Genomic DNA, 26330 nt, shown 5'->3' on the forward strand with positions numbered 1-26330 from the left:
TTGTAACATAATGGCTCAACAGTTTGTCAAAAGAAACCACACAACTCTGCAATATACAACAAATAATTCAAATGCCAAGACATAGAAAAACAGAAACCTGCCTCACTGACCTGTACAGACGTTTTAACAATATTTCTTGAATTTGGAGCTTGTGGTGTAAATAGTTTCAGCCGTATACTCATTCTTAAATTACATAATGCAAATAACACTAATGAAACCAGTGGATAAAGTCCACAAACTGTATTTGGCACATTCAGAATGAAACATATGCTTCATTTAACTTTATTTAAACCAAGAATTCACTGTAGAAGAAGACCCAAAAATCCTTAGATTTTGCATTGACATCTTGAGAGTCTGCTCAGGCCAAAGACCGTACGGCCTGAAGTTAATCTTTGAGTCTAGGATTCAAATCTTTGACTTTCCCGTGAACGGAATCTGCATAAATCTGAATGTGATCGTGTTATCTTGTTTATTCAGACATCTATAGTAGGTTGAAGGTTATGTAAGGTCGCGTCTTCTCATAGCATCGCTAAGGATTTTCAAGTCTTCTCAAGTGTTCCCGGCTCTTCGCAGAATTTGACGGTCGTAATTCAATATCTGCAAAACACATAAAATGCAGTGTAAACTAATCCACATCATGCAGCCATTAAGACATGCATGTTTTCAAGTCTTTGTAAACGATTTGTCGGAATCTGTCGTCTTCTAGTCCACATCCTCATCAAGTACATCTTGTAAACAAACCGTCTCTCAATCATTCAGTGTAACAGAAATATTTATGTGCAACATGATATACAGTCCATCAATTTTTCCAGAAGTTGTTGGAGCTGATCTGATGTGTTTGGTCCCCACTCCTGTGCTCTAGTGCCTGGTAATCCGACCCAAGGTAATGCATAAAACGGCTTTCAGTCCAAAGAGAGTCCTTCAAACTCTCGGCTCAGTCCTCGTCCTCCTCGTCCTCGTCCTCTACGAGCTCAGGGAGAACGCTGTGCTTCAGGCAGCTCTGGAGGTAATTGACCACTGTCCTCTGGTAGTGATGGACGCTCCGGGGGTCTCTCAGGTCGTGACCCTCGTCCGGGTACAGCTGCAGCGAGTAGTTGGCTTCCACCCTCACCAGTCGGCTCAGGAGCTCCGCGCTGTGCTGGAAGTGCACCCTCGCTTTGTGAGAAACACACAGAATTTAGAATAAGTATGAAAGACCAAAACTCAAATCCAAATATCATTATTAAAATTTGATAAATCGTACCATCTGCAGTTCCATGTAGAATAAGGAAGTTCTCATCCTTCAGCTTGTTAACCTCCTCCAGCAAAGAGGCAGTCTGAGAATACACAACATGACTGTGAGTAAGTTACACTTGTCCAGTTAAAACTAATGCAGCCCTGCAACAAATCCTGGCTTCATAAAAGTTTTAATACTATTGAGCTGTTTGCTAAAATCTTTATGGTCGTCCTGGAGGCTGTAGGTCCGTTTGCAGCTGAACTGTAGTGCATTATTACACCATATTACACCAACTCTGGTTACCTGTGAGAATAAGAACTGACTTTGAGATTTGACTGCTTGTTTTTTAAAGCCTGGAACACTCCGGCCTATATCTGAGATCTGCTTTCCCCCTATGAGCCTGGTCACTGCCAGGGCTTTTGTTGCTTGACTTGTTTGTTGCATGGCAAATTCTTACCTGTAGGCAGTAAATAGTATAAATGAAGTACAAATCATTGGATACCATGGATTTTGTAAACCACCTTGTTTAGGGCTTCTTCTTCTTCTTTCTATTGTTTTATTGAGCAGTGTCTCTATTATTTATTCGGCCCTACTTGGGATCAATCGTGACCAACAACTAAAAATAACTTTTAGTATAACACAATACGCTTGAGCTGCACCGCAAATTAAACAGCTTAAATGACTTTAAAGTTGCCTTAGCACCTCTGGATAACGGGAACCTTCTGGCTGTGAGGCATCAGTACTGACCACCACACCACCACGCTGCCCTAATTCATTTAATAAAACTATTTACAGCTGAGCACAGAGCGTAGAGGACAGCGGCCGAGCCTCACCGAGTAAGCGTGCTCCTCCTTCGCCGGAAGGCCGAGATATCTCTCTGAGAATGCAGCACCTGAAAGCAGTGGAACAGCTTTTACACCAGCACATGAATTGTTTTGCTGTTTCACTGCATTTTTTAAAGCCCCCACTCTATGAATAATTGATGACACGACTGCAACTCACTGTAAAGCCTGAAGTCGGTTATCGGTGCCACAGCTGCCGAGCACTGAAAGAGCTTATCTGTTGCAGCCAACATCTTGAGAGTTAAATAACCACCGAACGCCTGGGAGGGGAAACACAAAAGGGCCAAATCGAAATCATGTGAACACTTTCATGACTTCAATAAAGAGGAATTGAGTTTTCAGGGTTTTAAAAATGCTGTAACCTTGCCATAGAGGGCCATCCGGCGATCATCAATGTACGGCAGCTGCATCAACAACCTGTGGACACATCATCACAGCCTGTTAGTTAGTTTATCACCGGACAGGCTTTATGCTCAGGTGTCGTTATGTTGTTGTGTAACCGCACTGACTCGACAACTCCCAGGTAATCTTTGACTCTCAGTGAGCCGAGCTTGCGCGTGTCCAGGGCGGGGGTCTTCTGTCCGCGGCCCACCCCACTCCTGCCGTCCACCCAGGCCAAGGCCACGCTCTGCGAGCTGGAGAGGACCTGGGCCCAGTCCAGGGAAAACTCCTCCGTCACCGACTGGCTGCCCGGAACTCCGTCTCTGAGCAACAAGACCGACAGGATCAGCTGGTGTGCTCACAGTGGTTGAGTTCAGACGAGTTGATCATATGTCGCAAAACCGGTGACACACACAGTGCAACTGTCTTGTGGGATTTGCTCAGAGACACTTACACAATGATGAGGAGAGGGTACAGGTTGGCCTCGTATCCCTGAGGCAGAGAGAGCTTCAGGTGCAGATCTGAAGAAAAGCAAAAGGTGGTCGAACAAGGTCAACGCTTGATGAGCAAACAGCCTGAAATACATCTGAAGAAATGTCTTTACAAAGATGTTCTTTCATTTGAACAAAAAACAGGAAGGAAAAGAACATGAACAAATATTCACATGCAAGTCCCCGTGGGCAAGCATGACTCATACGGACCTGATCACACAATACAAGAAATTTCTTCTTCAGAACTTGATTAAAAATTTGAAAATAGTCTGACTGGCTCTGAAGGTGATCTGTGAATGCTTTGTTCGTGTGGCTAGTATCATAAAAATCCCATAACCATTTAATTTAGCTACCTAATGAAACAAGAGCCATAACAAACCTCTGCCAAAACCCAACAGTCCCATTATGAAGCCACAGTTAAATTCACGAAATTGCTCTGTCATAAATATCAGTCTCCTTAAAATGCCTGATTGCTTTCATCAGGATCCAAGAGTTATTCAATGTCTACATATATTAAGTTGATTCATTTACAAAGAATGAATCATACAATTAGATTTATTCTGCTTCTCTGATGTTCATGTTCTGTAGTTTATGTCATGTTGGCTGTTCACCTGACGACCTGTGATGTATTTATTCAGACAAACTGGTTCTAATGAATTATTTGGTCAGTACTTAACAATATTTGTCTACTTAATATCATCCAACTGATTGTAAAAGGCACCAAAGAGGATCTGTAAGCTCTTCGTGACTGTGTTTGTGTGACCAATATCCTAAATGTAACCACAACCTCATTTAACTTAGCCACTTCCGCACATGAAGGATAATTTATATAATGTATAGTGAATGGTTTCTCTGTTGTACCGTGGTTTTCTGCTGGAAGCGTCCTGAACAGGGTCTCAGGGAGCCTCTTGTCCTCCAGCGCTCGAGACAGAGGGCTGTTATCCTCCAGGACCACGTATCCTACAGGAGATACAACATCCCAGTGTTACATTTTTCATCCTAAACATCTAAACACACACAGAAGTCTCCATGTGAGCTGCTCTGACTGAGAGCCACAGACAGAGGGCAGTGTTGACAAGCTTAAATTGAATTTATCTACGTCCCTCATATCGAACTGTGCAGGCTGTGTTAGGACACTGCAGGCCGCCTGTGTGTGAGGATAAGTCTGTGTGTATAAGTGTAAGCTGATGTAATACTCACTGGAGGGGTCCTTTGTGCTGTGAACTGTGACTTTAGGGATGCCAGGGCCTGGGGGAAGAACACATTATAAAACCAACTGTCTGAGCACCGTGGTGCGTTCAAGTTCCTGGCGAGGATGTGCATGCTTCTCCTTTACCTAAGCAGTAGAGGGTGAAGTGGGTTTGATTGGGGCTGAACTCAGACTTAAAGAAGCTGCATCCATCTATGAGGTCACAGGAGATGCACTGGCGCTGGAAAACTCCATCCAGGTCCACGCTGGAGAGGCAAAACAACGAGGTTATTGACCACACGCAGGACGGCCTAAAGCAACTGGATTGGCTCCAGGAGAGGGTCGATCAATCGCTAAGGTCTGAGATCAGTGTCGAGTCAAACTGCACCTGACTGCCCGGAAACAAATGGGGTTCAATGAGGTTAGACACAGAAGGCGTCGTACAGATCACTCTGTGGAGTCTCTAAATGTCCTTTTCCACAACGCTGCTTACAAATTTCATACAGGATCGATCACAGGCCGGGTTTAAACAAGCCGTCTTCCCTCCTGCGGGATATTGAGCTGTCTCCGTGAAGCATAGCTGATAAAAACCATATGAAAGCCAGGAGGTAGAGGAGGGAACACCCATGGGACTATGAGGCTCAGCAGCGCACACAGCCCCCGTCCGCAGAGATTGAATTTATTCTGATGAATATGTCAATTCAGCCGTTGTCCTGGAGAATATACAGCACACGACAATAAAGATTCAAGCCAGTTACACTCGGTGGTGTCAGAAGGCTGGTTTCTCCATTAATCTGAAACATTGGTTCAGACTAAATTAATCATATCGCTGTATAGACTCTGTGTTCTGTGGCTGGGGTCAGGATGCTGTTCACAGGGAAACATGCTCACCTGAAAAGGTGTCGGCTCTGTCTGGATTCCTCTGTGCTCAGGAAATAGCTGACGAGGAGAAAAGAAAGGAAGCACAGACAAAGCAGGTTACTCAACAAAACCGCAGATCGCCTTCGGGTATCTAAACCTCATGCAATTAATCAATAATTCATGAACAGGAACCTATCCTCACATATTTACATACTGCAGCATGTTTATGAAATCAGCGACATATCACAGTACATCTTTTAAGGCAGCGTTAGAGATGCTGTTTAAAGGGAATTGAGCTGTGTCAGTAGGTGGACTTTCCACTTCTATACAAATGTAAGGAGATAATTATTTAGCGGAGAGCCGCATCAACCTGTGGGTTATAGAAGTGAAAACAAATATCTAGAGATACTATCGTGATGCTCCCACTTCGGTCTTTATGTTCATAACCCATCTGCTGTGCTCTTTCCCCCGAGCAAAAAAGATTTAAGCATGGTTTAAATGGTTTTCTTGGCTAGAGTCGGCCCCAATGATGGGATTTTTTCTCTCCAGCAGCCGAAATGGTTCTCTACAGCAGGAGATGATTATTTTCAAGGTGGGCTCTATTCCGCTCAACCCCTCCAGTCACTTGTATATTCATGGTGAGCCCGCTGCAAGCTGATAAATGCGCTGAAGGGTGATTCAACCTGGCTCCACACACTGCGGCTCTCACATACATTTTCCCAGCCTTCTCGTCCAGGGCGCAGAGCCGGGTGACATCCCAGCTCCCTGATGTCAAGAAGCGAGGAGGGACCGACGGGATGGCAGGCTGGGTTACACACAGAAACAGAGATGAGGAGGAAGGCAGAAGCAGAAGCAGAAGCCAGATATACACCGAGCAGAAATAGGCACAGCGATTACAGGAAGCGTGTGTCAGAGGGTGAGGAGGAGAAGAAGAGAAAAGGACGACACAGGAGAGAAAAACTCTGATTTGATACCGAGCCACTAATGGTTTGCAGGAGGCCAAAGGTGTGAGGCTCAACTAGCCTGCAACTGTAAAACACTCTGCTCTTTACCACCAAATCTGCTTGAGCCTTTAATGAGAAAAGAGATAATTGCACAACTATGGAGGAAATAAAATAACTCAAACGGCTCTGCTAACGACAGAGGTGGAGGCGACTCTGAAGGCCAATTTATGCCTCTCCGTTATTTCTATTACGGACAGATAAGACCGCCCTATCCGTCGTGAAACGTCCTCTCCGAGCGCCTCCGACAGCTTTTCGTACACGTCTGATTTTTCTAACTATCCGTCTTCATGTTGGAGACCCGACGGACCGCTCTTGGCTGTGATTGGTCCGCGAACGACATCATTTCCGTATGACGTCATTTCCGTATTTCCGGACCTCAAACTTCCTGTTTACTTGTAGCAACAAACACGAACACAACTATGATTCTACGATTAATGTGACGTGTGTGTTAAGCCAGCGGAGTTGTCCGGCTGACGGTGGCTCGTTAGAGCACTGAGGGCATGTGTGCACGGTCACATACGGTTATAACGAGCTTTCAAAACGGCGCTAGCAGGCTAGGCTAGCGGGCCAGGCTAGCCACCATGCTAACTGGGTGGTAACAGTGCAAGAACCCGCCGTCACGACTTTAATTCCACTTCTATCATGACACTGTTTCTATAATACCGTCAGGTTAGAAGCAAACACTGGGTAGTAGTAGTTAGTGCCGGGAGTCCCTGCTGACTGTGTGTGGAAGCTGGGGGGAGCTAGCTCCGGGTAGCTTCTAGCTACATGTAGCCTCAAGCAGATTCAAGCTGTGGAATCAGCAACACAGTACGGAAACAAGACCGGGGAACCGCTGCGCTAAGAAACGATTACATCAGCATCTTGACCCGCTGGGTGTCACTTTATTTAGTTCTGTTAGTTGCCATGGTTCAGTGTGTGGGACGCAAGCTAACATGTCAACAGAGACACGTGGACTTCTTCTTCCCAAATGGGGTAGGCTTCTATGAGCTCGTCTTCCGTTGCGCCACCTATGGGTTTGGCGGGGAATTGTTTTTAGACGGATAGTCGTCGGAGAAGTAAAAATCTAAAAGACACTTTGTCTCCCGCTGAGACCTCTCCGAGAAACGGATACGTAGAAGTATATAAGAGCCTTGAGGAAAACAGACTTTGAGCTGCAACGTGCCGCTGGGTCCTGAAAACTCCTGCTGGTTTATTTGACCCGCGTTGAAATGTTAAAAGCCAATTCTGCCAGTAATTACTCCAAGATGACAGGAAGGAGTAAAACTTAACGGTGCAGAAACTGACCTGTGCAGAAAGACCGGCGATGTGGTGGAACTCTCCGCGAGCGCCTTGTTTGGCCGGCAGGATCGTATAGAACATGGAGCCGTCGGCTGAAAACAATGGCACCTCCTGTAGATGAAAAGCTATTTAGTCCGATGAAAGTCTTCTTTGATAAGTACACGTGATCAGTAATTACCTGCCGTTGGTTCTGCATGATGTCCATGGCCATTTTGTGTTTCTACAGATTTCAAATCAAAGGCATCAGTCGCTTTATTTAAAATTCACTTACATCAACATCTAAAGGCTGAATGTCACTTTGATAAATAAAGCTTTTTATGTCCATTAATTATTAAGGATCGCATTAATTAACTGAAATCTAATCCGAAGGGGATCAAGCGATAAAAAATACTGCAGCACATCACTGGAAATTCCTCTCATGCAGCAAATGACCTTAAATATTAATCCAGCCGGTGGAGATTTGAAAGCGTAAAGAAATCAGAGCCGGCTCCCGACACAGAGTCAAAGAAGTAAAAATTCTATTAAAGCCGTACACTGCAGAGAAGGCCATTTGGATTACTAATGTGGCGCTCACCTCCGAGCACGCCCCCGTGGTGGCCTCGCACACGCACAGCAGCGACTGGTTCTGGGCGCGGTTCAGCCAGCGGACGGCGAGCCGGGTGGTGCTGATCCAAGTCACCATCGAGACGTAGCTTTCTCTGAAGAGGCGATGCAGAAAATTATACACAGGGAGGAGATTGGAGAGTGTTGCAAAGGGACGGGGATGAGGAGAAGCAGTGAAGGAGAGAGAGGAAGGTGGACGTGTGTATTAATTTCTGACAGGTGGTGTTTGAAGTTTTGTAAGATTCTTTATATTCACGACGGCGTGCTCACCTGGCCCTTAGCGAGTCGGGGGGGATCATCTCCAGAGTGTGAGCAGGACCATACAGATTCACCACAAACAGACTGACTGATGGGATACTGGACCCAGCCTTCGTGCACAGGCAGAAGAAGAATGATTTGTCAGATACATTTTTGGAAAAACACCAGCGAAAAAAGTTGATGTTGGTCTGTGAGAACAGAACTTTGGTCCAGACCACATTGAATAATAAATAAAACAACATCAGCAAATATTGAATGGAGATAGAACTCATGCCTTCCATTTTTATTTCAAACTGGGAATTCACCAGTAACAATATCTGGAGAGAAATTCTGAGTGAAACAAAATGTAAGACATAAAACAATATCAAAAATGTACAATATCATTTGAAATAAAGTCCAATATATATCCTTATAGTCCTTGTTCATTGTGTAAGTACAGTGAGGAGGTATGATCGACATCAGATTTGTAAAATATTTTGCTCTTAATCAAGTGTTTCTAATTCTCTGCTCATGTTTTATTTCTATCTATCTATCTATCTATCTATCTATCTATCTATCTATCTATCTATCTATCTATCTATCTATCTATCTATCTATCTATCTATCTATCTATCTATCTATCTATCTATCTATCTATCTATCTATCTATCTATCTATCTATCTATCTATCTATCTATCTATCTATCTGTCTGTCTATATATCTATATTTCTATCTATATTTCTATATCTATCTATCTATCTATCTATCTATCTATCTATCTATCTATCTATCTATCTATCTATCTATCTATCTATCTATCTATCTATCTATCTATCTATCTATCTATCTATCTATCTATCTATCTATCTATCTATCTATCTATCTGTCTTTTATATGATCTAAATTGTACATAAGGCACTTTGAGCTGGTGAAATATCTCAAAATGTTCTTGATGGAATAAAAGAAAATATTAATGGCTCATATACAATGTATTCTGAAGAACTTGTTCTTTTGTCTTGTGTCATCATCATGAAGTTGAGATTCTTGCAGTTTCATAAAATGTCATCACACCTTTTGTTATTATAAAACAGATGCAGACGTTTGTGTTCATCACATCCTGCAGCTTTATTACACTTGTTCTAACCAGTTTCTACCTTTGGGTAGGGGAAGACCACGTTGGACGGGTAGAGACCACCGAGGAACTGAGGTATTTCCATCACAGGGGTGGCAGAGTTGTTGATGCTGAGGTACGCCAGCCGGGCGCCGTCCACAGACCACCAGTGAGCGACATAGGTTAAGAGCACCTCCTCTGTTTTCAAAGACAGGAACAGGTTTAAAACAGAGAATAAGGTGTAATTCTAATTTTTTGTGATAACAGTAATCAACTTCCTACCCTCATAGGTCCAGTCCGAGATCCCGTTCACCACATTCTGCCCCGGCTCCGTGGTTGTGAGGCGCAGCGGTTTGCCGGCCACGCTCGGCTTGTAGTAGATATCTCCGTCCAACACGTAGGCCTGGCGTCAGCAGCACAGACACACGGCGTTAATCCATTATCAAAGACATGTGCGGCTGCAGGCTTCGTCGCTGGCTTCATGAACGGAGCCTCGGAGGCCGTCCAAGAGGGAATGAATCATCAGCCAGCAAACACACACGGGTGAGAGCCAATACATCATTACTCGCCGGGTAATATGGTTCATATGAGCACCGACATAGCAGCAAAAGTCAATTACGCTACAAGGAAAGGTAGATGAATGATATTAAGGGTGTAAAGTGAATCCCCATAATAACGGCACAGTGACTGCAATAACCTCTGAGCTGGAGGTCTGTCTCCGTAATTACGAAGATGTGGTCCCACTGATGTTGTCATTAAGAAGATGATGTGGAATGAGGGCCATTCACACGCAGACAGGAGGGTAATAGATTGAGGAAGGTGGAGGAAATTGAAAAGCATGAGTGAGAGGGACGACAACACCATGGATCAAGTGTCTGTCTCTCACCAGCTGGTTCCCCTGATGTCCCCAGGAAGCAAACTGCAGCGCTGGCTTCTCCCTCTCCGCTGGCTCCAGCTCCAGCAGATCCCTGGAACACACATAAGAACTCAACCGTAATCCTCTCGTTAGGGAGAAGTGTCCTGGTTAAAGCCCTCTAAGCTCCGTCCATGCCCCGGCCGTGGGAGAGCTACTGTACTGCAGGGGGACGAAGGAGCAAGATGCAGCGAAGGGAAAAACAATGGGGTTGGTTCATGCAAGAGTGCAACACATTTCAATTTTTTTGCTTCTTCTGGACAAGCAAACATTTCCCTGGATGTCGTAATTTCAGGCAAACGATTAATACTTAGGGGTCTTCTGAAAAGAATCCTCTCCAGAAGGAGTCATCGGCGGCTCCAGGGATCGTCCAACATCCCCGCTGACATAATGCAGACTATGAATCTCAGGCAGTGAAATCTGAAGAACAGTACAAACCATACGTTGGGATATGGAGCCTGGAGAGGACTGACGGATGAATGCATGTCTGACAGCGATATGAGGTTCTGGAAGGTTTTGTTTTGGGTTAAATCCGCCGGTCTGCTTGCACTGGTAACGCTCATGCCCAGGGCAGCCCATGCATTAGCATTCACGATTGCACCTACCCATTAGCCACATTGTAGATAGCATAGTTGGCTTTGAAGGACTGAGAGAACACCTGAAAGAGGTAGAGGATATCATGCATACAGGTGTGTTTGATTTGAGTGCTCACACATGCTCACACACGGGTAGAAATAAAGTTAAATGCAAATGAAACACTGGTAAGTGGTAAATGTTGTTATATAGTTCACACATTCAGAGAGCGATTCTATACGCTGCACTGTTTCTATCACACTTCCCTCACACACTGCCAGCACAGTAGTCAGGGGCAATTTAGAGTTCAGTGTCTTGCCGAAGGACACTTAGGCAAGCGGAGTGGACGGTCCGGGAATTGAGCCACCGGTTCTCCTGAGCCGCAGCCGCCCACGAGACCCCAGGATTATCCAATGAGGAACAGAAGCTGTTTGCATTAACTTAAATGACTGCAAGCGTCAAATGGCGTATTGCTTTTTTTAAAAAGGCAGAAAGACATTTTGCTTTCAAATTAGAAGAACAAGCAAATATTGAGTTGATCCCTAAATTAAATTATTGATAGTACAGATGTTCGGATAATGATACCAGCAACTGAAATGCCTCCGATCCAGCCGGAAATGTTGAGCACATGCAGTGTTGGGAAGGATACTTTCAAAACGTATTCCGTTACAGAATACAGAATACATGACCAAAAATGTAATCTGTAACGTATTCCATTACATTAACTAATCTAAGTAACGTATTCTGAATACTTGGAATACTTCCGGTTTGTAATGCAAGTGTATGATTGCGGCGTTGTTATAGTCAGTGGAGCAGCAGCAGTTTAAACTCTCTCTCCGCCGATGCGGCGGGCCAGCTGGATGTCCGGCTCCCATCCTCTCCCATCTCTGTGCCGGCCCCACCGGAGGCTGAAGCCCCGCCCTGCGCCAAGGCTGCCTCGCGCCGTGCAGCGATCGTTTCGGCGTCGAGTCTATTTTTTTTTGCGCTTGACCCGAGCGTATCGCTCCAGGAAACACACTGAAAAATGATTTTAAACGATATTGATGACATTTTATATGATATAAATGATAAAGTATGCATCCCATAGTTTGTATTCCCCTTCTGTTGTCCTGGAGTTTTAATTTTACCAATTTTACCGATCACATTATTAAATGCCCCCCTCTGCCCCTCCACTACAGACACACAAGCAGTCATAAAGATAAAAAGAGAGGGGGGGGGGGGGGGGGCGGAGAATACGTCATTTACCCTCGACACCCGACATTGAACGGAGCAAACAGCGGAGAAGTTCTTGCAGATAGATGACATTAAATTGGGACGCTGTTGCAGTTAATGTTGGAGCAACAAGTGACCATATGCTTTTATACTACTGGGTCAACGGGTGATATTATTAGCGCTGCCCGGCGCTTCAGCGTCCGGTGTGAACCCGGCGTGCCTCGCTGGCCTCCTGCAGAGCCATGACAGCGGAGCTCTGGAAGCGCAGGTCGGTCTTCTCTCACCAGGCGCTGGAAGGGCAGCTTGCGGATCAGCAGCTCCGTAGATTTCTGGTAGCGACGGAAGTCTCTCAGAGCCTCGGTCCCGGCCCCGAGCCGGTAGCGGTGAGGCTTCTTCACGCCGCCGGGGGAAGGTGCGCTCTTACGGCAGCCCTGGTCTCCAGCTGCTTCCTGGGGGCTTTGCCGCCGGTGGATTTACGAGAGAGTGAATAAACTCGAGAAGTACCGTCATGTAATCCACTGATTTCAACAATGTAACTGTATTCTGAATACCATCTATTTAATTTGTAACTGTAACGGAATACAGTTACTCATAATTTGTATTCTAAATACGTAACGCCGTTACATGTATTCCGTTACTCCCCAACACTGAGCACATGTGACTATATATACAGATCTGATACAGAGTCTTTAAATTATATAAATATTTTACATCCAGATAAAACTCCGGTTTTCTTTTCCTGCAAATCACTTTATCTTCACTGCTTCAAAACAGCAAAACCTACCGGGACGCAAAGTCTAGGTATCGGAATCTGTATCGGCAAAGGGACATTTTTATGTCTAGAATATGTAATTGATAAATAATCCTACAAAGCACTAATAGCAATGTGCCTTGTGTCATTTTTATCAGCCCAAGTATCTTAATATAGCTTTAATTGCTTCTGAGCCAATCACAGCTTAGGATATGATCCGTCTAACCGCTGGCTACAGTTTCATCCAGTTTACATCATTACAGCGATCAGTAGTGAAGAGCAGAACTTTGGATCAAAGAGCTCTTTACTTTAGACTGAGTGAAAGAGACAATACATCAGCAGCATGAGAACAGAGAGAAAGTCAGACGTTCCTATAAAACACCATCATTACAGCTAACATCCTTCCCACTGAGACCTATCGAAGCTGGCAACTCTGTCGCGAACGTGACCCGAGCATCGGCAGCTCCATGAATAATTAAATCAACACGCTGAAGAAGACCTAGGGACAAAATCAATGAGTGTGTGTGTGTGTAGAGTTAATTGATCGCAGCACTACCTGAGGAGTTCAAGGTATTATATTGATTTCTGGGATTTCTCTCTTTTGTAATTTCGACCAAATGGTTGGAAGCGGCGATTTGTCCTGTGGCCCCTGAAAGCCTCAGCCAGCTGGAAAACCAGTTCCTAAAGAAATTAAATGTCACATCCCCTATACGGCGCACTTAGCAGTGAAATTGGATTTCTCCTCTGTGTTGTTCGCCTGTTGTTAGAGAACGCACGGATGGAGTGGCACGGGGGTAAAGCTGTGGGGGGGGGGTAGGGGAGGGTAGGGGAGGGGAAATAAGTGCCCAGGCTGTGTGAATGTGCATGAGGGCAAAACAGGAAAAGGAGCTTCAACAGAAAATAGCTGCAAAAGCAGGCGGAGGGAAGGAGGGAGGGAAGGACTGGTCAAACAGGAAAAAGGTGATGGACGGAGATAGAGAGAGAGAGGAGGAAACAAAGACAGGAAGGGAGGAGGAGAAGGAAGCAGAGGCACCGACTCCAGACCCGAGCTGCTCGACTCCCAACATGTGACCCATGTTGATTCACGGGCCGCATCACTCTTCGTGACCAAAGGGGGCAGCACTGCCACGAGCACAATGTGTTCGATTAGCTGCTGGTGATTTGTTAAGGAACCCGGTGATTCTGCTGATGATTTAACGCGGTGGGAGGAGCCGGTGGCGGCGCCCGGAAGTGATGGCGTGTTTTTGTGCGTCCGTGTGATAAACAGCCACAGAGAGTGAGAGCATCTGTCTCCGGGAGGCTGAGTGAACTCTAATGTGCTCGCCGGCAACGTGTCATAAATCCTGCAGATTGCTCAGCTCATCAAGCAAGCTCCCCCCACCCGCACCCCCCTAACCCCACCACCACCTTTTACCCCCCCCCCGGCCCCCGGCCCCCTTTGCTACGCCACTGCTGCCAAAACTCACATCCACACAGATTAAACCCTCATGAGAAAGCGTGACAGAGAAAACGTATAGAGATTAAACCAGCCTCCGCCTGAGCACAGATCCTGTGTTCTGCTGTTCACCACAGAGATACCACCCCACCCCCCCCCACCCCCCTCACCCCCCCTCTCCATCAGCAAGACACCGACTCTGACACCAGCACCACCAGCAGTTTGCTGCAGCGTGCAACTCACACCGATCCCTTCGGCATCTTGTTTGTCCCTAACCTGCAGCGTCTTGGCAGGAGCTTCTCACTTTGACTCCTGCTCATCAATCCCCCCCCCACCCCCAACACCCCCCAATAAAACTTGTAGCTCCTCCAGGCTGTTGCACCATCACTCTTTTTTGTTTTAATAAGAAAAATCGGTGTTTTTCCTGCCAACTTCATTCAAACAGCCTCGGAGGAAAATCCCTGTTCTCTTGCTCCTGTGTGGTCGAATCCCCCCCCAACTCACTCACTTCTATGTATACCCTCTTTTTTGCAAAAGCGCTTATTTATTTCCCCCCCCACCCCACCCACCAGGCGCAGAACCCTCCCTAAAGCCTCCAGAGCGAATGTAAAACCCAGAGAAGCCTTTTTAACATCACACACACTGATCATCCGTTTCCTTTCCTCTGCATCTCTCTCTCTCTCTCTCTCTCTCTCCGTGTCTCTGTCACTCTCCGATAACCGTTCGGATGGATTTCCACCGGGCAGTGTATCTAAGGGCAAATGGTGCATATCCCATTATTCCTCCTCCCCTCCATCACAAGTGGATCCCCCCCCCCCCCCCCCCCACACACACAGTTTTTCCTCCCTCAGTTCTCAGCAGTGAAACCGCTCCTCGTGCAAACTGCTTCAGTCAGCACAAATCCCTCCAGAGATAGACAGGGAGAAAAACAGAGTGAGTGAGAGTGAGTGAGGAAGATGAAGCAGGAGAGAGAGAAGGGAGGGATGATTGGATGAAGAGCCTCCATGCATGCAAAATGCCAACCATCCACACACACTCACACACACACTCACACACACTCACACACACATATCCATTCCTAAACACACAGATGATTCCAGGTGCCCACAGCCTCTGATTTCCTGGTGCACACACACACACCGAGCATACAGATGAGATCACACAATCCCTGCTGACATCACAGGAGGAATGTTAATGGAGCGGCATGAATCAAGCGGAGCAGCCCACCAGCTGGGTTCCCCCCCCCCCCCCCCCCCAGAGAAGAATCCCAAAACTGATTAAATGTACGTTAACCGCTCAATTATTCAGTCGGGATGCAACTGTGTTTGTGACGAATGCGGTAACACAGCAACAGGCTCGTTCGTGTGTCCCTCCCCCCCTACACACACACACACACACACACACACACACACACACACAGACACACACACACACACACACACACACACACACACACACAAACAGAAAATATGAAATGCAGTGATTACAGCAGGTCTGTCTAAAGGAAACCCACAGAGGGAAGCAGCAGAATCTGCATCCAGATTTTTGTAATAAAAACCGGCATTCACTTCCCAGCAGCTCTGGCTCCTGCTCTCGTTGATCATGTGACCAGAACCGACAGAACCCAACCGGCCTGATCTGTGAGAGGTGCTGAAGTGAAAGGGAGGAAAAGACGTGTGGGTCTCGTCCGACTGAATCTGATCTGAAACCTCCTGCGATTGTGATTCTTGTCAGATTCTCATTAAAATTCTCCCACAGAAGAAGCCGGGCGATTTCATTACCGCAGCCCCAACTTCCCTGCCCCCCCCCCTCTTCCCCCTTCCCCCTTTTCCCTTCTCCCTTTTCCTCCCACGTCCCACTGATCACTCACTCTTTCCTCAACCCCCTGCACCTTCCACCATCAGCCAGTTTGAATATTCAACTCCCCATATGTTATCCCCGTCATTTGGCGGACGGTGTTTCAGAGCTTCAGACTGCTGCAGCAGCAGAAATCAGCTCTCACACACACACACACACACACACACACACACTCACACACACACACACACATACACACACACTCGTGTTCACTCCTCCCTGTTGTGCTCTGACTTAGATTCATGACACCATTGTTTCGCAGCCACTAGCGGCCTGGCTGCCAGACGTGGAAGTCTGTGAACAGTAGCAGACTGTTTTTGATTTTTATTAGTGCATAGTTTAATTTATGACCCTGGAAATATCCTGCAGGTAAAAATCCAGATGGTGCTGGATATTGAGTCAAGCTGGCATTCAAAGGAAACTTACTGGTTGAATGTTGTAGGCCAGGAGGACAAACCTCTTGTCTGCGGACACCTGGAATTTAGTCGTGGTCAGATCCTGTGGACAAACAAATGAAGACAATTAGACAAAACTAATTAAGAGACGTTAGTTTGGTCTCTCTCACTGTGTGCGGCTCACAGGGCTTCGGAACCGTTCCTCTTATCGGCTTCACACGTGGAATTTGGTGCCTTTGATATATTCAATGTTTGAAGTAATAAATTGACCTGTACTCTGTAGCAGCTGCAGCACAAAGGACTCATTAACGACTTTGTCAAACACATTCACGACAAGTTCATGACTACGGCAACGACAACTGATTCTCCACTTCAGGGTTCTATGTGTACTGAGTAGAGCCTCACAGAACTTTGTCATTGGTCAAGACATAGAACCAAAAAAAGTACTTACTGGTTCCCTACTGCCTTAGTCAAAGCTTAAAAAACATATACCTAATCTCAGTACTTCTATTTTCATCTAAGTCCTCTTTTTGTGTACTACTCATTTACACTTTTGATTACAGCTGAAAACCTTGTCTTCTTTGACAAATAATACAATAAACATAACAACCATAAAGTCAAATAGAGAATACTGAACTAAAGAGGCACAAACTTGCTCAAAGTGTGAGTTGTTTTTTTTAAGCATTAAAAAGTAATTCAACAACTAAATTGTCAAATACTTGTGTCAGACACTCTTACGTTGCACAGATAGAATCGGGGACACCTGCAGCTTTCTTATGATGTATAATTCATCAGGGTTTTGTAAATATTGGCTCCAGTACAAACCAACACATCCACAGTGTCACTACAGGTAGGCCAACGTGTCCCCTGGGCGGGACAATACACTTTAAAAGGTTGAACAACAAACTGTGTCCTTGTGTCTTCTAACCGTTTTGTTTCTCAACATCTTAAATAGTTAATTCCGCTGTGTTTCTGTTTCGAGCCAAGAAGCTGTAGCAAAAAACATATTTAGTGCAAAATTCTGCTGAAAAAGACAAAACTCCACATAACTGTTCACTGCACTGGCCTCCTGTGAAATGTACCATGTTTGATTTGGGAATTCAAACTCCTTCTTACAAGCTGCTGCACAATCATTAGATGGATCCTAACTGGTGGCAGTGGACAATGACTCTGGACTATAGTGGATCCGATCTTGATGGTGGATCATGATCTTGCTGGCTGCTGACCAGAGACTATGATTGCAGCAGGACTGCTTGACATATATTATTGAAGTTATCCTTCAAAATGTTTACCCTCATCGATGCTGCTAAAACCTTTATATTGATGATGTTTTCCTACACTTGACATCTATTCATACATCTTTCCACTCCAGCAGCACAAGAACACTTCCCTACTGGACACTGACACTATCACATCATTGCATTCCATTCCTGTATCTGTATATATATTCTCCGTATGTGATTTATGTATGTATGTCAGTGTGGTGTTTAAGTGTTAACTGTATAAGCTACGGGATGATCTGAATTTCCCTCGGGATTAATAAAGTATCCATGTATCTATCTATCTATCTATCTATCTATCTATCTATCTATCTATCTATCTATCTATCTATCTATCTATCTATCTATCTATCTATCTATCTATCTATCTATCTATCTATCTATCTATCTATCTATCTATCTATCTATCTATCTATCTATCTATCTATCTATCTATCTATCTATCTATCTATCTATCTATCTATCTATCTATCTATCTATCTATCTATCTATCTATCTATCTATCTATCTATCTATCTATCTATCTATCTATCTATCTATCTATCTATCTATCTATCTATCTATCTATCTATCTATCTATTGCACTTCTGTCCGTCCTGGGAGACGGATCCTCACATGAGTCTCTCTGATGTTTCTACGTATTTTTACCTTTTTACCTCTTTTCTTTACTCTTGTTGAGGGTTAAGAACAGAGGATGTCACACCATGTTAAAGCCCTATGAGACGAATTGTGATTTGTGAATATGGGCTATGCAAATGAAATTCGATGATTGATTGATTGATAGTATCAGACAGTGGATCAGTGGGCTCCTGATCCCGTCCAGTAGACAGATACCCCAGTCGTCATGTTTTCATCTGTCATCTGTCAGTTTGCAGGATTACGCAAAAAAACGTCGGAGGGATTAACACAAAACTTGGTGGAGGAATGTCAGTGTGAGTCAGGGACTGAGGTGCGGATCCGGATCAGAGAGCGAGTGAACTTAAATGTGGTTTCATCAGGGCACTGTTTGTATTCTAATTTGTACCATTCAACAAAATACAATAATCACTCCGCATTTCTTTATTTGAGGGAGAAACCTTTGTACTTCTTGGTATTCACGAAAGAAAACCTATTGTTTCCTATCGACAGCGGCAGGGATGACAGAGCCGCATCACGACACAGAGGAGAGAGAGAGACTTCCTCTCAACCTGACAGAGCAACCCCGGCTTCAAGCTCCGCGCTGATGACCCATATAAGTCTGTCAGTGTCGCGCAGCAGAGGCGGCGTTCAAAATCATGCCCTTGCTCGGAAAATTCTCTTTGATGCCACATGCTGAGGACTCACAGAGCCGCCAGAATTTGGGGGAGGGGGGGGTGAGCCGATACTGTCTCTGTGCCAAATCTTTGTGGGATGTGATTTTAACAGTGGGACTCATCAGCTTCTCTTTCCCTCAATCTGCCAGCTCCTTCCTTCCTGTGGGTCGGCCAGGTCTATCCAGCTGTCTGAGGTTATAAGCCGATCAATCAATCAATACTTAAAACCTGTCCTCGGGGGTCGGGAGCCGTGTGGTTGCAACTCACCAGGGAGCTGTTGTCCAGCAGCGTGGAGGTGAGGTTGCTGTTGAGGCCGAACGACAGGACGTGTCCCTCCCGGGTGCGGACAGCCACTTCGTTTTCTGACGGGAGGGGTGAGAGGGAGAGATAAAGAGCTGTTAGAGCGATGACTTAATTTCACAGAAGCCGCAGTTTCAGGTGAGATCATTAAAGGATCGTTAGCGTGGGATCCTCACCGCTCAACCAGGCCACACGGGGGTCGTGGACCTTGAAGTCCTGGTTCTCCAGATCCTCCATGGTCAGATGGGAGCGGAGCAACAGGTGGGATTCATCTTTAAGGGAAGAGACACAGAGTTAGATCATCAGAAATGATTTCCTGTTTACAGAAGCAAAGCCGGAGCGTGTCTGCAGCCTGGCCTATATTTCTGCTTCGGTTTTGGATTCTCTTCTTATTTGTGCATTTGAAGTGGCACTTGTTGATGTGTTTGTAGTTTGGAAGCACTCTTATTCACTGTTTGGTGGATAGTTACATTTCCATTAAACAGAACTTGGCCGGAAGCAGGAGAAACAAACCAACCTGAGTTTGTCCAATGATTAAATCGTTAAATCTAATCCATACGAACAACAGAGTGTAAAACACGTCAATATCACTTTTTTAGGAGGGGTTCTTTAATCTAAGAGACTATTTTGTTGTTGCCTGGCAACTGCTCAGACCCAAGAGATAGTCAACGAGATAAAATGTTGAATTGTCGTTTTCTTACTGCAGTTTGTGGTTATTATAAAACAAGAAGGATAGTTAAAAATTAAGCAGATTTTCCGCTTAAATTTCTCAAAATATCAACAGTAGAGTCACTTGAACAAGATTGAGGAGAAAGTTTTGAGTGTTATGATGAAAATGTTGCAAATTTTTCCTTAGCTTTCTCAAAATGTCTACAGATAAATCACTTGAAACTTGAACTGCAGTGAGAATCACCTTGAACAAGAGTGATTCTTACAGATTTCTTTATATTCATATTTTCTAGTTATTAGTTGTGAGATTTACAGCTCTTCTCATCTGTTTCCAGTCTTTCTGCTTTAAGCTAAAACAGAGTAAACAAACACATTTCCCAGGAAATCAAACTGTGATTTCCCACGTTACAACTCCTCTCTGCTTTGTTGTTTTTTACTTTTCACCCTCCGGCTCTTCCCACCCTTTTTCCCCCTTCCTCTTTTTTTTTACCAGAGCTCTTACCAGGAGTGAGGAGGATGACGGAGAGAATGACCAGAGACATGACAGCCAGGATCACCACCATGGCGATTCCAATGCCCTTCCAGTTCCGCGGAGGACCGTCTGAACTCCCCAGGTCCTGAGGGCGACAGGGAACACACACACAGTGATGGATGTGAGGAGGAGGAGGAGGAGGAGGAGGAGGAGGAGGAGGAGGAGGAGGAGGAGGAGGAGGAGGAGGAGGAGGAGGAGGAGGAGGAGGAGGAGGAGGAGGAGGAGGAGGAGGAACATTAGTGCTGCTTCATTTACGCAGTCTCGCAAAACTGTCCCCTTGACAGGCATCTCAGCGCAGTGAGCCTCGGGGGGGATTGGGACCAGGCTCCAGCTTCACTCAGACCTCACTGGTTTTCACTCGTTTTCCATTAGAGAGCTGCGGAAAAATTCTTGCATGTGGGAAATCAGTCTTCATTGGCTGCACCATCATTTTTCTTCATTATTACATGACACATTATCATTTCACTTGTTACGTGACTGATGGGACGTGTGAGCTGTAGCTACAACAAAGAGGCTTTGAGTGAAGTTATCAGTGAGTTTGTGATGCCTGAAACGACTTTTATAGAAGAAGCTGTTTCCTTCCTCAAGCCGCTTTGGGGCAGATCAGGTTTAATTCAAGAGCTTTGGATGAAGTTGCGGTGGACTAGTGACAGAAACTTGGACTATGGGCAGAAAAAGGTCTCTGGTTCGTCCCTGGTTCGTCTCTATGGAGAAACAACAAAAAGACGAACCTGGATTGATCTGTCCAAAAATCCAAGAGGATTCTCCCTACCCTGTCTAGTGCCCCTGAGCAAGGCACCTTACTCCCCCAACATCTGCTCCCCGGGCGCCGTACATGGCTGCCCACTGCTCTGTGTGTCCTGCACCAGATGGGTTAAGAGCAAAGGTTAAATTTCCCTCCTTGCATGAGTGTGCTTGTGCATGTCTGTGGGACAAATAAATGTATCTTAATCTTAATGAGGCCATAAAAGTGAGAAAAAGACAGGGACTGTATCAACAAAGAGATAGAGAGAGAGACAAACATGCTGTTGCCAATAGAACAAAACTCCAAGTTTAGGCTCAAAGTCTTTGCATAAACTGTTATGCGATCTGGGAGGAAACTGATGGAATGAGCCTGGTATCAGTATCCATCACAATGAAACCCAGTGGCACTGCTGGAGCCACATGCCGGCTGGAGTGTGAGAGTTAAATCACACAGCAAGCATAAAACTCAGCCTCCATTATGGCGGCTTCAGCTCCTTTGGCATCATCCCTACATCAGCCTGGTCGGCCCCGGTCCAGCACGCCCCCCCCACCCCCCCCCCGGGCCCTGGGGAGGACGACAGCGGAAGGAGGGCATCTCTGTGGCTCGCTCCTCGACAGACTGCTGCTCCTCCGTGCTCCCTGGGTGACACCAGCTGTCCCCGGGTCTGGGCAGTCGGCCACACTGGCCTTAAACCCCCCCCCCGACCTACAGCGCTTCCTCTCCACACACACACACAAACACACACATACACACACACATCTACCAATACACAAACATACCAGCTCTCCGTCCCCACAGGCACGGCTGAATATCTAAGAGCTCCCTTGCTCTTGTGGTGTTAAACTGACAGTGTGCTTAAATAACTGTCGTCAAAATGTCTTCGAAACCCATTTCAGAAACTGTGCAGAGACTGAATATTAAAGGTGAGACAGTGGGATCTCTCATCCTCATTTCACGACTCTGTGTGTCTTTCATCTAACAAAGAAAAACTTTGATATATTTTCTTTTTATCGTCATTTTTGGTAAAGTTAAAACGGAGTTTCCACGTTCTATTACAAGGGAGCAGGTTGATATATAAGATGAATAGAAGACGTACGAGCTTTGCTTTATCCTGAGTGGTTGCCAGAGCAGGACTCCCTGCCAAGGTCTCATCTTTAATAGATAGAATAGAGATCCCTGGCTGCAGTATCACAACACGTTCAAATTAAAACCACCACCAGTTGCACCTGCAGGGAAAACTTTTAAGCGATGTTTGAACTCTGGCAGGTCGGCGCAGGCCAGAGCCGGGAGATTGATGTCCACGGCTGTGAATCTATTCGCCTCTCTAACACTCTGGTTCATCTCATTCTCGTGCCCTCTCTCAGCACCCAATCTCTCACTGAGCCACCATTATCCCTCCATCAGATAAAGAACCCCTCACTGGTCTCTGGAGGCTTCGGTAGAATACACTCAATACTTTAACACTGTCTGCCTGAATGAACCGTTTGGAAAACTGAAACCATGTTTGTATGAACGGATTTTCCATTAAAATCAATGTGTGTAATGCAGTACTTAAAGAATTAAATACAGATTCTACAGTGGAAAGACACATTTCAAATTGAATTCCTCCACCTGACTGATTCTAACGCAGTGTTTTCATTTTCCGAGTCCATCCTCGAATCACTGTGTGCAGCATGAGAGCAGAACATCCTCCTGTAATGGGATGCACGGCTCCCATCATTCCCCTGAGCCCAGGAATTAAGTCATATGTCCAATTAAGGTTAGCAGCGTCGCAAAGAGTGACAGGAAGAATCCCACAGTTGTGTAAACGAGGGATTTTTGTCACACAAATGAGAGGTGCAGAATCCCCGCGAGTGAGCGGTGGAGAAGCTGATGGTCACGATTCACGAAGGATTCTAATGCTGCATAATCTGCTGGCACAGGTGAACAGAAGAGGAGCTGCAATATGAGCCTGACCCGGCGTGTCTCAAACAGCAGCTTGACCGACAGGCATATGTCCATCTATCAATCTCAATACAGCTCAGAGCAAGTTTTCCTGCTGAGGCGAAATCAAAAATGAATCACTCATTGACCTTCCTCATCGAGCCGTCGAACTTTATTCCACCCCAGCCTGAGGAGAGAGAGCCGAGGCGTCAGTCAAACACCAAAGGGCGAGAATGCAAATCAAAGATCTGAGTGTTTATGGATCCGCAGCCTGAAGGGTTTTGCCCTCGAGGGGGATTTTTATTCTGTCACACCACAGAACTGCATTAGAGGAGCGAGAGATCTTAAATTCACTCAACCCAAAATAAGAGAATCAATAAGGTGTAACGTTAATCGTGGTGATGCAGCCGAAGATACGACTTTAACACTGTTTCTCTTTAACCCTTTCTAACGTTTCAAATTAAAAACCATATTATCAGAATGAACCATTTCTTACATTCGCACACAAACTGATTCCAGCAAAGTGGCTCAGTGTTTTTTTTCTCAGAGCGCTGCACGCACAACAAAACAAACAATTCCGTCTCTATTGATTGAGTTTGAAGACTATAAAAACAGGCCATGCCGAACACAATTACTCAATCTGCACAGCAGGCACCCCGGCTGGGTTGTGAGGAATCCAGGCGGCGCTAAGAATTCATCAATTGGGCTCGGGAGACCTCCTTAACTCCATCTCCTGTGTGATGCAGAGAATCCAACAATAAATCACAAATAGAGGATTGAGGGAACCAGGCATACATCTAACCCCCCCCCCCCCCCCCTTCCTTAACATGAGGAAAATATGTTTAGTACACACATTACATTGGCAGAGTGAAATTACCACCACCATAAAAACAAGGGGAGATCTGCTGGCGGACACATGCAGGCATCAATACAACCTATATGCTCCTGATTTTTAATGATTCACTGTAATTGCTCACGAGGGAACGCTGTAGATTAGCAAGTAGCCCACGTACGTATCACCTTGTCAATATCTCTCACTGCCTCCTTAAAAATGAAGGTTATCATTAGAGCAGGCTGTAATTTAAGCATGCTTGGAATAAATGGATTCCAAGCATCTTTAGTAATGAGATACTACGGCTCGGTATCGATTCATATCTTTTTTTACCGCATCCAGAGGACTTTACTGGCTCCTGTTCACTCCTCACTTTGTGTTTCTTATCTCCAAAAGCAGTAGTTACACCATATGGGATTTGTATTTTTGGGCCCTCTAGGCTTTCTCCAGACAATGCAGAGAAATGAAAGACCTGCAGCTTTAACCTCTGCTGACGCAAGGCCGCCCTACGCTGTCTCCTTCTTTTCACGCTTTCCATCATGTGTAAGTAAATTACTGTACAAAAGGGTCGTGTGTGAGACTCGCTCGGGACCACCAGCCACTCAGTGACCGAGCTGCTGCTGCCTCCGCGAACAAGCAGCATCTGTAGAAGACATGTGGGGGGAAGAGGAAGCTCCACTTTCCGCCCTGGGACTCTACAGAACTACTGAATCAGCACATGACATGCCTATAATGTGCTTAAATAAATACATAGATGGAACAACAATGTGCTCAGTGTGTACACTATGTATACACAACATGAAACCACTGTGCTGGGAATGAAGAGGGAGAACCAGAACGATAGAACAGATTTATCCACTTTTAACTTCTTACCATGCACCCTGGGGACCAACTGAGGCAGAATCAAAGCTTTATGGTTTTGTGGCATGAAATTGTGATATTGCTTTTGTAGTTAGACATATAGACTATATGTCATAAAACAATGACGCACAAACACTTTATTCCTGGAAAATCTCGCTGCATTGACTCACCGGCAGAGTGAAGTATGAACCTGAGGGAAAGTGTGCAGGTGTGATTTGCCTCATTATTAATTGTTTTCCTGTGGAACGCTTGTTATTGATTGGAGACAGCGACGTGAAATGTTGCTCACATGCAGCTGATGGATTGTTTGTGTACGCCCCTGCAGCCGTGTGTGTGTGTGTGTGTGTTTGTGTTTGTGCATGTGTGGTTCCTTCTCAGAGAGACACTGACGCCGCAGGAGACGATTTCAGACAAAGTTTCCCACAGAGTTCATCACGTTAGCATCCGGAGGTGTCACTTAACTTCAGATATCACCGTGCTCACGTCACACATCGATTAGACACAAGTTCACTAATAACTTCTCCACGTAAACTCTGGAACAGTTTTGCCACCAGGGCGGCAGCAGTGATATCCAGTTTGATGAGATCTGTTAATTAGTCGACTTTGGAATGTTTTTTTTTAATAGTCTCGTTGCCATGTGGATAAACAGAAGCACCAGAACAACATGTCTGTGTGTTGTATGGATGAGAAAGTTGTATCCATGGAGGGGAACCCTGCAATTAGTCCTGCATGGATATTAGTCATGCATGTCCATGGGCAATGTGTGGAGAAGAGAATACAATAACTAACAGATCATTAGATCAGAAATCTACACACCTTCAGCCAGGAATTCAAAATCCACCTACTCAACTGTAATTAGCCTTCATGCAATATCGTAAATTGAACAAAAAATACTGAAATAAAGATGCTCAAGACACTTGAATAAGAGATTGAATAATTCAAGGCTTTATATATTTGACTGTGTGCAACATCACACAGATGGTAAAGTCTCTGTTCGTTGCAAACACACCAACACAAGCGGAGGGATAATCAATCACACACTGTCATGCGTGCAGCCTGTCACACACAGTGCAGGTCCACACTGGTGGGGGTGGGTTGGGGGGGGGGGGGGGAGTGTGCATGGGACACACACAGTGGGGGGGCAGCCGGCTCCGCAGTGCTGGGTGTCAGAGGGGGGGGGGGGGGGGTCCGGTGCAGGAGATGGATAGTGACAAGCAGGAAAAGTCTGAATGGGCGAAATGGATGGAATCGATGGGAGGGAAGGGGGGACACATGAGGAATCCCTCTGCTGCACAACACACACACACACACACACACACACACACACACACACACACACACACACACACACCCACACACATCCTGCACGCTGCACTCACACCTGCAAAGTAAAGTCACAGCAACAATTAAACATTAAACATTAAATATTAAACTCGTACCGGTTCCGGGCTCATGTTCTGCTGAGTGGTGGCGATCATCCTGAAGCTGAGATCCACCGAGCAGCTGCACTGGATCCTGCGGAGCTTCCTCTGTTCCCCTCTCT

At 45.6% G+C, this 26330-nt stretch overlaps 1 protein-coding gene across 1 annotated transcript; it reads right to left on the reverse strand.

Moving 5' to 3' along the window:
• Positions 1-934: 934 nt before the first annotated feature.
• On the reverse strand, positions 935-26265 carry LOC133005445 (inactive dipeptidyl peptidase 10). The gene is made up of 25 exons (XM_061075121.1): positions 26227-26265; positions 20397-20511; positions 19402-19497; positions 19193-19287; positions 16385-16456; positions 10736-10788; positions 10104-10185; positions 9500-9620; positions 9261-9415; positions 8139-8236; positions 7840-7963; positions 7444-7485; positions 7272-7376; positions 5694-5785; positions 5011-5058; positions 4267-4385; positions 4131-4178; positions 3792-3890; positions 2894-2960; positions 2568-2762; positions 2421-2475; positions 2219-2318; positions 2050-2108; positions 1244-1316; positions 935-1155 (listed from the first exon to the last, which is right to left on the reverse strand). The coding sequence occupies exons 1-25, from the start codon at positions 26263-26265 to the stop codon at positions 935-937; spliced, it is 2373 nt and encodes a 790-aa protein (XP_060931104.1).
• Between the last annotated feature and the right edge of the window lie 65 nt (positions 26266-26330).

This window comes from Limanda limanda, chromosome 7, assembly GCF_963576545.1.
Source record: "Limanda limanda chromosome 7, fLimLim1.1, whole genome shotgun sequence".
In the NCBI taxonomy this organism is placed as follows: Eukaryota; Metazoa; Chordata; class Actinopteri; order Pleuronectiformes; family Pleuronectidae; genus Limanda; species Limanda limanda.

Bases quoted from the DNA above. Each gene is read 5' to 3' on its own strand.
- LOC133005445 (XM_061075121.1), bottom strand. From the start codon at position 26,265: ATGATCGCCACCACTCAGCAGAACATGAGCCCGGAACCG. The intron at 8,237-9,260 runs GTAGAAACTGGT...CTGTGCACGAAG, and splicing joins TGGTCTTCCCCTACCCAAAG to GCTGGGTCCAGTATCCCATC. The intron at 7,964-8,138 runs GTGAGCACGCCG...TCGCCTCTTCAG, and splicing joins CCCGACTCGCTAAGGGCCAG to AGAAAGCTACGTCTCGATGG.